At 49.2% G+C, this 12,724-nt stretch overlaps 5 protein-coding genes across 5 annotated transcripts; 2 read left to right on the top strand and 3 right to left on the bottom strand.

Annotated features, from left to right (window-relative positions):
• Window positions 1-58: 58 nt before the first annotated feature.
• Window positions 59-2,127, top strand: BC939DRAFT_508506 (uncharacterized protein; the record flags this gene model as incomplete). Its single annotated transcript, XM_051561010.1, has 3 exons — window positions 59-180; window positions 602-771; window positions 875-2,127. The coding sequence occupies 3 exons, from the start codon at window positions 59-61 to the stop codon at window positions 2,125-2,127; spliced, it is 1,545 nt and encodes a 514-aa protein (XP_051406293.1).
• A 415-nt stretch (window positions 2,128-2,542) lies between these two features.
• BC939DRAFT_469885 (cytochrome c oxidase subunit VA-domain-containing protein) lies at window positions 2,543-4,136 on the bottom strand. Its single transcript, XM_051558051.1, has 2 exons — window positions 3,945-4,136; window positions 2,543-3,196 (listed from the first exon to the last, which is right to left on the bottom strand). Exons 1-2 carry the CDS (start codon window positions 4,036-4,038, stop codon window positions 2,871-2,873), a joined length of 420 nt encoding a protein of 139 aa, XP_051406292.1. The 5' UTR covers window positions 4,039-4,136; the 3' UTR covers window positions 2,543-2,870.
• A 496-nt stretch (window positions 4,137-4,632) lies between these two features.
• Window positions 4,633-6,728, top strand: BC939DRAFT_469883 (GTP cyclohydrolase II-domain-containing protein). Its single transcript, XM_051558050.1, has 2 exons — window positions 4,633-5,899; window positions 6,252-6,728. The coding sequence occupies exons 1-2, from the start codon at window positions 4,761-4,763 to the stop codon at window positions 6,622-6,624; spliced, it is 1,512 nt and encodes a 503-aa protein (XP_051406291.1). The 5' UTR covers window positions 4,633-4,760; the 3' UTR covers window positions 6,625-6,728.
• Window positions 6,729-6,989: 261 nt separating this feature from the next.
• Window positions 6,990-8,626, bottom strand: BC939DRAFT_508503 (uncharacterized protein; the record flags this gene model as incomplete). Its single annotated transcript, XM_051561009.1, has 3 exons — window positions 6,990-7,608; window positions 7,721-7,867; window positions 7,980-8,626. 3 exons carry the CDS (start codon window positions 8,624-8,626, stop codon window positions 6,990-6,992), a joined length of 1,413 nt encoding a protein of 470 aa, XP_051406290.1.
• A 391-nt stretch (window positions 8,627-9,017) lies between these two features.
• On the bottom strand, window positions 9,018-10,831 carry BC939DRAFT_404118 (transaldolase; the record flags this gene model as incomplete). Its single annotated transcript, XM_051552785.1, has 4 exons — window positions 9,018-9,497; window positions 9,602-9,902; window positions 10,492-10,615; window positions 10,768-10,831. 4 exons carry the CDS (start codon window positions 10,829-10,831, stop codon window positions 9,018-9,020), a joined length of 969 nt encoding a protein of 322 aa, XP_051406289.1.
• Between the last annotated feature and the right edge of the window lie 1,893 nt (window positions 10,832-12,724).

Here is a 12,724-nt window from a genome sequence, read left to right as displayed (position 1 = left end):
TCCCACTCTCCAGCATCCTTTTCTCCTCGACCGACATCCCTCTAATCACATACAGAAAATGCTGGTCCTTTACGAAACTCCCGCGGGATATGCTTTGTTCACCCTCCTGGATGACGGCAAGCTTGAGAAGCCCGATTCTATCTGGAAAAGCTTTGAGACCCCCGAGCAGGCCAACAAGACGTAAGATCCCTCGACATTTTGCTTCAGAGAACATACCCCAACAACAAGCAATACCCTCCCATCGACCTCTTCCGGCAGCAGAGACCAGAACAGCAACACTCAATCATTGCACCAGAGTCAACTGTTTGGTCTTGATTGAATCATTCGCTTTTTTTTTTTTTATGTGCGCACGCTTTTGTTTTTTTTTTTCTTTTGCCTGTCAGTTTGTCACACTTCTTCTTGGTCTGTTTCCCCAGTCTGTTTGGCTATCCCGGACTGATGTGTCCTAATTGCCTGGCTTTGATGGGTTCCTACCACCTTTTCGTCAACACCCATCCCCCTTCATTTGAGGCATATTAGTAGCCAATTACTTCGTTATGCGACCTGGGCATGTCTAACAATGCGTAATATTTTTTTTTATTTACCTTCTGTGGTTTGATAGTGTGAAGTTGAGGGCTTTCACCAAGTTCGAGAACACCACCGATGCCTTGTCCGCTGTCACTGCCTTGGTCGAGGGAAAGCTCTCCAAGAACTTGAAGGAGTTTTTGTCGAAGGAGATTAGCGAGAAGGAGATGAAGAAGGAGTCGCTTATTGTCGGTGACGCCAAGCTTGGTAAGTTTCAAGGACGTTGTGGCTGTTGTTGCCTATTGATTGAAAAGAATGGACCTTTTAAGCCTGATGCTGACCTGACCAACCGACTTTTTTTTCACAATAGGTGGTGCTATTGCCAAGAAGTTGAACATGAAGGTCGTCTCTGACTCGACCACTCTCGATCTCTACCGTGGTATCCGTACGCAGTTGGAGTCGCTCCTCTCCGGATTGTCATCCTCGGATCTGTCGGCCATGGTCCTGGGTCTGTCTCACTCTCTGTCCCGTTATAAACTCAAGTTCTCTCCCGACAAAGTTGACACGATGATCGTTCAGGCCATTGGTCTGCTGGACGACCTCGACAAGGAGTTGAACACGTATGCGATGCGTGTCAAGGAATGGTACGGCTGGCACTTCCCCGAGATGACCAGGTTGATTGTCGACAACCTGGCCTATGCCAAGGTCGTGAAGAAGATGGGCTTCCGCGCCAACTGCTCGTCGACCGACTTGTCGGATATTCTTCCAGAGGAGCTCGAACAGGAGGTCAAGGAGGCTTCTGAGATCTCGATGGGAACGGAGATTTCGGAGGAGGATTTGGATAACATTCACGCGCTTTGCGATCAGATCATCTCCATTACCGAATACCGCACCCAGCTGTACGAATACCTCAAGAACCGCATGAACGCTATCGCGCCCAACTTGACGGCCCTTGTCGGTGACTTGGTCGGTGCCCGCTTGATTGCCCATGCGGGTTCGTTGATGACCCTGGCCAAGCACCCAGCCTCGACGATCCAGATCCTCGGTGCGGAGAAGGCTCTGTTCCGGGCCTTGAAGACCAAGCACGACACACCCAAGTACGGTCTGATCTACCACGCCTCATTGATCGGTCAGGCAGGCCCCAAGATGAAGGGAAAGATTGCGCGTATGGTTGCGACCAAGGCTGCTCTCTCAATCAGGGTCGATGCCCTCGGTGAAACAGACACACCCGATCTCGGTATTGAGAACCGTGGCAAGATCGAGGCCCGCCTCAGGATGTTGGAGGGTCACTCTGGCAAGAGCAACGGTGCTGATCGCAAGAACGCAGCGAACGCCAAGAACAACCAGAAGAAGCACGAGTTTGTGGCCTCGTCATCGTACAACACTGCTGCGGATGTGACGATGAAGTCGGCATCAGAATCAAGCAAGAAGCGCAAGGTCGAGTCGGAGGACGAGAGCGAGAAGAGCAAGAAGGTTAAGAAGGAGGACAAGAAGGAGAAGAAGGATAAGAAGGAGAAGAAGGAGAAGAAGGACGATGAGGAGAAGAAGGACAAGAAGGAGAAGAAGGAGAAGAAGGACAAGAAGGAAAAGAAGGACAAGAAGGACAAGAAGGAGAAGCACTAAAACGACGAATAGCGCCGTTATATCGACTGTTGTTGTTTTTTTGTTCTTTTTGGCTTCCGGACTTCCTTCCTTCCTTCTTGCACCCTCCGCTTTTTTCTTTCTTTTTTTTTATAATTCATGTTTTTCTTTTCTTCTGTAGACTATGGATGGGCAGTGGCGAGGAGGGAACACACATATGCACAATACTCATATCATTAAAACCTCTATGCATTCTTTAACACTTTTGGTCCGATGGAATGTTGTTAATTGTCGCTTTGTGTGCTTGTTAAGGAAGCACAGCCGCCTTTTTGTCTTTCTACTCTTTTTTTTTTTTTTTTTTTTTTTTTTTTTTTTTTTTGGCTGTGCAAAAACGATCGACAGATCCTGAGAGAAGACATGAACTACAACGCGACTTTAATGATAAAGATGAAGGATGTAAAGCAGTAATGTATTTTTTTTATTCGGTTGTTTCTATCTTTTTTTGTTATTCCAATGACAATCAAAAGCACAAAAAGGAAAAAAAAGAAAAAGAAAAGTAAAGTAAAAAAAAATAAGAATGGGTCCTTGTATCGATGTGCTGAGGAATTGTTTGTTGTTCATTCACGCAGCAGCGTTAAAAGCAGAAAAGAGAAACGCAATAATAATATAAAGATTCAGATTTCCTCTTTCCTGTGGTCCATTCGTCTTCCTTTCTCTTTTTTCTTTTTGTTTTTTTGTCCTTTTTCAAACTCGCTTCCTTTTAGTTATGATGCTCTAAAAGTATCTTAAAAGCCGAGCTCCTCCTTGGTCTCGACACCCAATTGAGTCTTGAGGGGGGCCAACTCATCCAAGTACTGCTTGTAAAGGGCCTCGGAGCCAGCCTTGACCTTCAATCCCTCAAAGATACGGACGGCGGTAGGGTAGTCGTTGACGCGACGGGCGGCCTTGAGGGCAGCCTCGATCACGGAGGGCGAGGGGACGAGATCGTATCCGAAGGCGTTGTTCAATCCACGCTGGAGCTCAAAGAGATCGTCGACGTTATCGAAGAACTTGACGAAACGGGCGGTGAAGTCCTCAAAGGATTCCTCGTGGTGCTCAGAGTAGTGGCGGACTAAAGAGACCAAAGATATGGATGAACATTGTAACGGGGGGTTAGTAAAATACACGCACACACACAAGAGAGAGAAGGAAACGCGTTATAATTGTCGTGATTCTCTCGTTTTCCCGCCCTCTCGTTCTCCTTCCGAGGCCATTATCCTGTGTAGGATGCACATGTGTTTTTTTTTGCAGTTAAATAAGCATGAAAGAGTGGCGTAACATTGGGGCCATCCAAAAGCAGGTTTCGGAGCTCCTGCTTCTTCCGGACAAGGTTTCATCTCACTTCTGATAAGTGTGCCTTCAAGCAATGAACAGCTGCATTCTGTTGGCGATGATTCCATGAGCAGCCTTTTTTTTTTTTGGGTTGGTTGGTTGGTTGGTTGGTTGGTTGGTTGGTTGGTTGGTTGGATGAAGAGTCATTTCCGGCAGCGTAAAGCGCGTTTCTCCTCGCACGAATCGACAAAAGGGATCCCTCTCCTGAACAAGCGCGAAAAAATTAGGGAGCGAATAAAATAAATCCTAGCCGCGACTTTTCCGAAACGCATGTGTCGTCGGTCATCCAGGTGTGTCCTTTGCGGACAAGAACAGACGGCGCTGTGTCGTATTGATGATACAATATTGTAGTCGTCCATGTTGTGGTTGAGATGGTCAGAGATGTCCTATGCATCGTAGAGTTGATCGATTGCGTAGACGAGGGAGAGGGGGAAGGAGGACCGAGGGAGGGAGGACTCGATTGCCGAAGAGATTAAGTATGGGCTTACTCTGGACAGCAGAGCGGGTGGCAAGGGCCGAGCGAGCGACCTGGACACGGGCAGCAGCAGCGAGAGGGCGGGAGATGGCAGCGAAGCGGGTCATGTTGGATGTTGGTTGGGTGCGTGGGTTGATGGAAGGAAGATGGAAGGAGGGGAGAGAGAGAGAGGGGAGGAATTGAATTCAAAGAAGAGATCGGGACTGGACTGCAGACGCTGCTTTTGGTGTGTGTGTATGTGTGTGTATGTGTGAAAACACACGTACAGCAAATGCGATCAGGCACCCCCACGACACATTACATTCCTCAATTGCACGGCACTCCCCAATTGCACGACACCCGATCTACACTCCTCAATTGCACGACCGGATTTACTATCCCACAAGGACAAGCATAGATAGTCTCCCCACAGATCCCAGAGATAAAGCCGCACGCACACACACACTTCCCCCCTCCATCCGGGGGTTGTGTTGTGTACAGCAAGCACTCTTATTCTCTTATTACTTGCAGGAAGTAAATGGGAGGGGACGGTGTGGTGTGTGGCGTGGAGGGGGGGAGTGTCAGTCTATGTATGTGGATTATGTGGATTATGTGGATAGATGGAATGGGTGAGCCGATCGAATAATGGATTCCGCCGGGTTGAGCGTATGTTCATAACCCGGGCGGTGTTCCTTCATTCTTTTTTCTTTCTCTTTCTCTCTGTCCCATCATCCTCTTCTTTGACTGACTGAGTTTGTGTGAGTGTGTACTTTCTCATCCCCCCTCCTCTCTTCCTCCTCCTTTTCATCCTCTCTTCGTCTCCACTCCCGCTCTCATCAATCGAGTGACAATGGCCTGCGACATCTCCATGAACGAGGCTGCTCCCATCGCTGTGCACCACCAGGGCTACATCCCCAGGAACGCCATCGACCACATGAATCCCTTCTTCTTTAAGAGTCACCAGCACACTCACTCGCACGCACACTACGGCCATAGCCATGGCCACCACAACCACCCTTCCTCACACCATCCTATCCGTCAACAGCCCTACACGGCTCCCTCGCACACTCACACCACCACCGCCAGCAGTAAAAACAAAGACACCTCTCCAGATACCCATCCCTCTTCGGCTTCCACGACCTCACCCTCCCCGGTCGATTTGCAAACGCCCGTTCCTCGGCGTATGTCTGCGCAGATCGATCCCCTCACCCTGCTAAACACCCCTCCTGCAACCCCGCCCCTGACCGTCCTCAGCCAGAAACAGTACCCGTCCAACGTCCCCTCGACCACTCCAGCGTCCATCCTGCGCAGCAGCACTAACACCAGTACTGCTGCTTCGTCCAAGGAAGACAAGGACGAGGTCGAGGACAAGGCTGACCCCTTGGCCTGGTGCGCCGCTCGAGCAAGGATCCCGACCCCCGATGGATCCGAGTATTTTTTGCATATCTACGAGAACAAGCAGGACAAGAAGGAGCATCTGGCGTTTGTGTTTGGGGATGCGATCCGAAGCCGGACTCTGGATAGAGTTCAGCCGAACGAGACGGAGATGGACCGACTTAGACGAGGTGCTTATACGGGTCGTCTGCAGAATATGGTTGATGCAGATCAGCAACCGCCGAGCGGGCCTTTCAGGACTGCGACGGCAACGGCGACAACAACAGCGACAGCGACAGCAACAGTGACAGTGACAACCGAGACCGTCGTAGAGTTCGACAAGGATCAGGACACGGTTATGGAGTCAACGACGACTGAGGTTGAAGCGTCCATGTCGACGACATCAACGATGGCTTCTTCAGTTGCGTCGGCAGGGGCGGCGCCGTTGGTCCGTATTCACTCGGAATGCTTCACGGGCGAGATTGGTCACTCGGCACGGTGCGACTGTGGCGAGCAATTGGACGAAGCGATCCGATTGATGAAGGCCCAAGGATGTGGAGTGGTCGTCTATCTGCGCCAAGAGGGACGTGGCATTGGTCTCGGCGAGAAACTCAAGTAAGTAATGCTGAGTTATTCTTGTTGTTGTTTTTCTTTTTTTTTTTGCTAGCAGTTTCTCCAACCCATGTTTGTCATAGCGGTTGTGGTTGTCGTGTGTGTACGTGCGGGATAAGGAAGGCACCCATGTGAATATTTATTTAATTCTTGCAGCTGGTTGGTCGGGATAGTAGGCAGTCAATGCGGGTGATCGCTTCTAGTTTGTGGAGCACGGAAATATTCAGCCGGAGAGGAGACAGCACAAAGAGACATACGCCACCAACTGTTTTTTTTTTTTTTTTTTTTTTTTTCTTTCTGAATGCTAACCACTCCACCCGCGGCCGTTGTCCCTCCTTTTTTTTTTTTTTTTTAGGGCCTACAACTTACAAGACCTTGGATATGACACTGTGATGGCGAATTTGCTGTTGAACCATGGCGCGGACGAACGCACTTATGAAGTTGCACAGGCGATTCTGCAGGACCTTGGGTTGGACCAGATCCGACTGCTGACCAACAACCCGGACAAGATCGAACAGGTCGAGAAGAATAGCTCGATCCGCGTGGTCGAGAGGGTGCCGATGATGCCCAAGTCCTGGGAGGCCATTCAACAAGGTACCGAGGGCGAGTTCGAGGTCAAGGAGGGTGCGGTCGAGAACAAGATCGTGAAGGGCAAAGAATTGGACAAGTACCTGAAGGTCAAGGTCGAGCGGATGAGGCATCTCATTCCTATCCCCACATCGCTATAGGGCTATATAGCGTTCACCTGAGTTTTCTCTCTTTCTTGTTCAATATGTTTAACCATCCCGTTCAATGGTCTTGTAATTTATGAAATAAAAATCGCTACAACAAATACATCTGCATCGTTTGTTCTTGTTTTATCAATATTTTTTTTGCGTGTGCGCATTGTTGCTATTACTTGCTATTACTATTGCCTGAAGAAGAAGCTCGCGGTATGTACCTCTTTGTAATATGAATTACCCGGTATACAAAAGATATTTGGCTGATTTGGCTGGTCGATTTCTCAAGGCCAGTATCCTCGTATATTAAACCACGCAAAAAAAAAAAAAAAAAAAAAAAAAAAGACCTCTCAAGCCCTCTTTATGCCCGCCAGTTATTGAGCTACGGGTAAAGCGCCGCGTGCACGATTGGTCTTGAGGACGACTTCCTTCAATGCCTCGCGAAACTGCTCCGGATCCCTTGCCTGGATCTCTGCCAGGCCATCAGTATTCTCTGCTTCTATCTGTGCCTCTGTCTCTGTTTCTGCGACCGCTGGAACGTTGCCTCCTGCAGACTTTGTCTTGCGCGTACTCTGCTTCTGGGCCTTCAAGAGTTGGATCCTGTTCACAGCCTTGAGCTTTGGTTGTCTGATGACCCTCTCTGCGGCCGCGAGTGCTGGAAGTTTCCCGCGTGCATGATTCGTCTCGAGCGTGGTCTTCTTCAGGCTCTCCCGGAACTGCAGTTCATCGTCTGTACTAGGCTGTTGCGGTTGCACCTTGCCCCCCACTAGCTCTGGCTGTGGCTGCGGTTCTAGCTCTGGATCTGGACCCTCTTGATCGAGGAAAATATCGACCCAAGGATCTCCTGGGCGCAACAGCATATTGTGGAGTATACAACATGCCCTAACCCATTCAAAAAAGACCTTCATATCGTCGTTGTATCGAATTCGCTGTCGCGTCTCTTGTAAGGACCGCCAGCGAGACTTTAGGCTGCCGATGCAGACATCAACGCGCCTACGGGATCGTGCCAGAATTTTGTTAAAAGCCTCGTCCGAGTCCGTTCGATCGACTGTAGGCTGGGACACAGGTCAGTAGGGCTGGATAGGTAGAGTTGGCGAGGACATACTCACCGGGAGCGAAGTGATGGTCGGGTTCCTTGCAGAGAGTGGAGCGCGCGAAGACGGTTTTTTTGGTGATTGAACCGGGGGTGCCGATATAATAGTAGATGATGCGCTTGTTGATGTCGCTGACGATCTGTATGCAGATAGAGGCTCTGTATGTACAAACGAAAAGGAAAGGATATCAGCTCCAGTCCTGCTGGACGGATGCAAGGCATGGTCCTCGCTCGTAGTTGTTCTCTAAAGGTTCTTTCGCACCGTGGTTACCTTCCACTTTTGTCGCAGTATTCATCAAACCAGTCAAACGAACCGGCCGGCTTCTGCGTAAGACGAATCTTGGTAACATCCATGAACCCAACACACCCCGGAAACCCCTCTTTCCTCATTGCTTGCCCATGCTCCTCCCTAGACTCCTCCTCGGGCCACCGCAACCAATTTCCCTCGACTTCCAATAGCGCCGTGATTAGACGGTTCGTATAGAGCTCCATCGTCCCTTGTGCGATCCCAAACTTCGCCCCCATCGTTGCAAGCATCGCCTCCTTCCCACATGCACCGAAGCAGGCGAGTGCGACGGCGAGTTGGTGGGCCGGGTCCGTTTGTGGGTAATTCGGCTTGTTCTTGAACACAGGTCGGTCCTGGATTTGCTTGAGGATCTTGGCAAACCCTTGTCTGGAGGTGCGGAAGAGGGCACGGAAGTCGTTCTCGGGGAGGGTCGTGAAGGTAGTTGTGAAATAGGAACTGCTTGGGCGAAACTTTTGGGAGAGGCGCACAGTGGAGGGACTGCCGTAGGACTTGAGGAGGGCGTAGAATTCGAGGGCCTCTTCGAAGGCCTCTTCGTCAGAGTCCAGGCCGGTGAAGGCGACGAGCATCTTGGCATCGCAGAGGTCCTGCTGGTATTGGGATAATCTGGGCATTTTGCTTGGAGTGATTGTGGTGAGGGAGAAAGAAGGAGAGAGAGAGAAATGTGGGAGCGGGAGGGTGAAGATAACAACAGATGGGTGCTGGTGGCGCCGCAAAGGAGCTCCACAGATGCGTTCAAGAGACGACTTGACTTGGATCCCCTAAGTTTGACTCTCTCCCGTCCTCCCCGCCGCACTGCGAACAGAACCATTTGAGGACCACTGGGGATACCTCTTCTTGGGGGATGGCCCCAGGTAGACAATGACAATACGCTGTAATATGCTGTAATATGCTTTTATTTACAATGCATCCATGCATTTAGGTTGATGAGACATAGCAGATCTGTTGCGGTTTTCATTGGTTTTCTTCAGGTTCTTGTTCTTCCCTCCTCAGTAAGCAACTCTTTTAGTGCGACAGTTTCTCCTCAAGGATCTTCTCCAACTTGACGGCATCGGCAGCGAACTTGCGGATACCCTCAGACAACTTCTCGGTCGCCATGGCATCCTCGTTCAACTCCCAGCGGAAGCTAGGCTCGTTATAGCTGACCTTGGGGTATTGCTGGGAGCTCGATTTCGCCTGCTCAGGGCTCAACTTGCGCTCAATTTTCTTGTCTGACTTGTGGAGCTCCTCCAGAAGAGCGGGCGAGATGGTCAAGAAGTCACATCCAGCCAACTCCTCAATCTCGCCAACAGAGCGGAAAGAGGCACCCATGACAATGGTGTCATAGCCATGCTGCTTGTAGTAGTTGTAGATCTTGGAGACCGAAACAACACCGGGATCCTCAGCACTGGAGTACTCCTTCTTGGTCGAGGCCTTGTACCAGTCAAGGATACGGCCAACGAAGGGCGAGATCAAGGTGACCTTGGCCTCAGCACAAGCAACAGCCTATATTGAGCGCGTATTAGATGGTGTCAGCTCAGCATATAGAACAGTGCGACGTAGACATTGACCGATAGATCGCAAGAGCAAGAGGAGAAAAGAGATCATACCTGGGCAAAGGAGAAGAGAAGAGTCAAGTTGCAGTGGATGCCCTCCTTGGATTCGAGTTCCTTGGCAGCCTGGATACCCTCCCAAGTGGAGGCAATCTTGATGAGAACGCGATCCTTGGAAATACCGGCGTCCTTGTAAAGACCAATGATCTTCTTGGCCTTGGCGATGGTGGCCTCCTTGTCGAAGGAGAGGCGGGCATCAACTTCGGTTGAGACACGGCCGGGAACGATCTTGAGGATCTCCACACCAAAGTTGACAAGCAGCTTGTCCAAGGTTGATCCGACCTGGGATTCGATGGAGCTGAGATTGATAAAGACATTAAAACGGTAGGAATGTCAGCGAACGGTATTTCGAATTGAGAGCGCACATAGATCAATCGGAAATGATGGGTCAGAGATAGCCCAAAATTGATAAGCGTCCCAAAAATAACACCCACGTTCAGCGACGACACGAAGAAAAGAAACCCCGTCATAGGCGCACAAAACACAGTGAATGAGCGTCTGTCTTTGCCTGATAGCAACGGGTATCAGCGGAAACCCAACTCCCAACGATCTCTTTTCTGTGGGGAAAACAAACCAGTACTACTCAGACCCTGTACAAGTCCAAGCCCCATCACTTTCTGAGGGGAGGGGAGGGGGGGTTTGCTGATCAATAGCGTACTACGCCAGTGCATTGAGCGCAAAAGCGTTTCTGTACTCCCGAGCGCATTACCTCACTACGCCATGATAAGTGCTTACTTCAAAAGAACGCGCGAAAAAGTATAGAAGGCGCAGAAGAACAGCAAACCACTCTTTGAGGTAATTTTGCCGATCGAAGTAAAGATGCTGCAGTACCACACTCACTTGATAACACACATGCGCTAATACGTCCATTCTGTAAAGACACTTACCCGCCATCCTTCTTTCCATAGGCGATAGCATCGTCGATCAAATGGCTATAGTTGGCCTTCTGGGAGGCAGCCAAGATCAACGAGGGGTTGGTGGTGGCATCGGTGGGCTTGAACTGGGCAATGGCTAGAGAGGAGAGAAAGAGACAGAGAGAGAGAGGGAAAGGGCGCCGCCAAAGAGATAATGGATTAGCTTCTCAATCTTCGCAAGGAAGCCTGGGAAAGAAAGAAAAATAGAATGTATGCAAAGTGTTGAGATATCATTGAGGGGCTGCTTACACTCAAAGTCGCCGGTGTCAGAGACGACGGTAGTGTAGTTCTTGATCTGATCGAGGGCAGACATGGTAATTAGTGTGGTTGAGTTGAATTGAAGTGTTGTTGAATGAAGAATGTGAAGAACGATAAGAAGCAGTGCAGCCGCCGTCAAGTCCTTTATATGGTTCCAAAAATTGTATGACATAGGACTTCTTGCATAGTGTTTGAGTTTGGGTCGCCCAACCCCATTCCAATTCGTGACGTTATTGGCTGCTGATCTTCAGCTCCCAGCAGCAGCAGCAGGGGATGGGGAGTTGCGGAGGTGGCTTGCCTGGGATCGACCACAGGCATGCAGTTAGAGAACCTTGAGAAATGACAAATCCATACTTCTCGGAAAAAGATGATTAGCCCTGCACCTGTAATCAGAGAGTTGTGCTGATACTCGATTGGCAAGCACAAGCCATGGCTGACCCACCCAAAAGGTGTTGGCACCAGTCCACAGCCTCAAGCGAAACAAGCAGAGGAGCGCGAAGATAAGAGAGGCACAACGATATGCCATTGCATGCAGAGTACTACTACCGCGTCGCGTATTCAGATCCAATTGACGCGCTTCGTGTACGGTCGATCACACGAACTGCAGATAGCCACGTCTGGCTCAGACCAGATATCATACACGGTTTCTTTCGCAAAGTCATAGGGAGCCGAGAAAACATGCGCACATCCCTGAACAAGATTCACATGACGCGCCGGACGCAGTCATCATTTAAAAAATTGAACTATAGATGTCAGTTCGTACACACTTCCACATTCCTCGTCTGTCAATGGACTACCCAATTTCTCCAATTCACACACATGATGGAGCAATCGCTCTCGTGGATTTCTCGTGAAGTTACCAAAGGCGCTCGATGTAAAGCAATAATGATCTTATGAAGATGCAGGACGCACAGGACAAGACCCTTGTTTGGAATGCATGTATATCGCGAGCACAGAGTGGCCTGTGAATTTAAAAAAGGATGTGAGCACCAATTGCCTCCTTCTTTCATTTTCACGATGTACCAGTAATCCAGTAATGCACAATACGCGATATGGAAACATGACCTTGACGTGAAAGTGGCATGTGCGTTTTTTTTTTTTTTTTTTTTTTTTTACAGTGTTCTGCGTTTGCTAATTACTGCGAAGAATCCCTGCCTTTGCATCGTATCATATAATAAAGCTTCTCAGTCAGCATGCTTACAAAATTACATTTTTTATTGCAGCTTAGATTTGAATGCATTCGTTTTTGTCACGCGTTTTATGAAGAGGGGAAGACAAATGTTCGAGATGGGGCCGATCTATGCGCCTTGGACATTTCAGTTGTCCTGTTGCTAACAGGTAACAGGAAGGGACCAGGCTCTCATTGTTGTTGTTGTTATTATTATTATTCATTTATTCCCCCGTAATGGTCTGTTCTAGCTGACGAATGGAAGTGAGTGTCAGAGTGTGTGACAGTGACATGTGGAGTGCCTTAACAATTTTGATGAGTGATGGCCCCAGTAGTTTAGTATATGGCCCCTCGTATACCAGCGCCGCACAAGTCGAGCGCGAAAGAAAAGGGTGGGGAGAGGAGAAAGCAAGATCTTTTGTCCGGGCAGCTTTTTACTCGCTTCCCCACACACATAGCTCAGCGATGTTTTCTTTTGAAGTAAACAGCAAAAAATCCAGACCCTCAAAGTTTAGTTGGACAATTGTAGCGATCGATCGTGTTTTGTTGACTGAATCCAGGAACTATAGACAATTATCATAGTTTAGCCAACAAGTAAGTTCATGTGGCAACAAGGCGCGCATTCAAAAAATCAACCTCTTAAAAAGAACGATTATGGATACCACAAGACCAAGCCTACTGTCCAATACCATTTGTTTTTTGCTCCTTTGTGTATACAGAATTCATACAACGGTTGACATACATGAAAAAACGAATGCAAGGGCGTACAGTCATATGCTG

This window comes from Gamsiella multidivaricata, assembly GCF_025024155.1.
Source record: "Gamsiella multidivaricata strain RSA 2152 chromosome Unknown BC939scaffold_135, whole genome shotgun sequence".
In the NCBI taxonomy this organism is placed as follows: domain Eukaryota; kingdom Fungi; phylum Mortierellomycota; class Mortierellomycetes; order Mortierellales; family Mortierellaceae; genus Gamsiella; species Gamsiella multidivaricata.
Note: the sequence above shows the minus strand (reverse complement) of the source record. Positions and strands in the feature narration are given on the sequence as shown.

Coding starts and splice junctions, on each gene's coding strand:
- BC939DRAFT_469885 (XM_051558051.1), bottom strand. CDS start 4,038: ATGACCCGCTTCGCTGCCATCTCCCGCCCTCTCGCTGCTGCTGCCCGT. Junction 3,197..3,944: donor CACCCGCTCTGCTGTCCAGA/GTAAGCCCATAC, acceptor TGGTCTCTTTAG/TCCGCCACTACTCTGAGCAC.
- BC939DRAFT_469883 (XM_051558050.1), top strand. CDS start 4,761: ATGGCCTGCGACATCTCCATGAACGAGGCTGCTCCCATCGCTGTGCAC. Junction 5,900..6,251: donor GGTCTCGGCGAGAAACTCAA/GTAAGTAATGCT, acceptor TTTTTTTTTTAG/GGCCTACAACTTACAAGACC.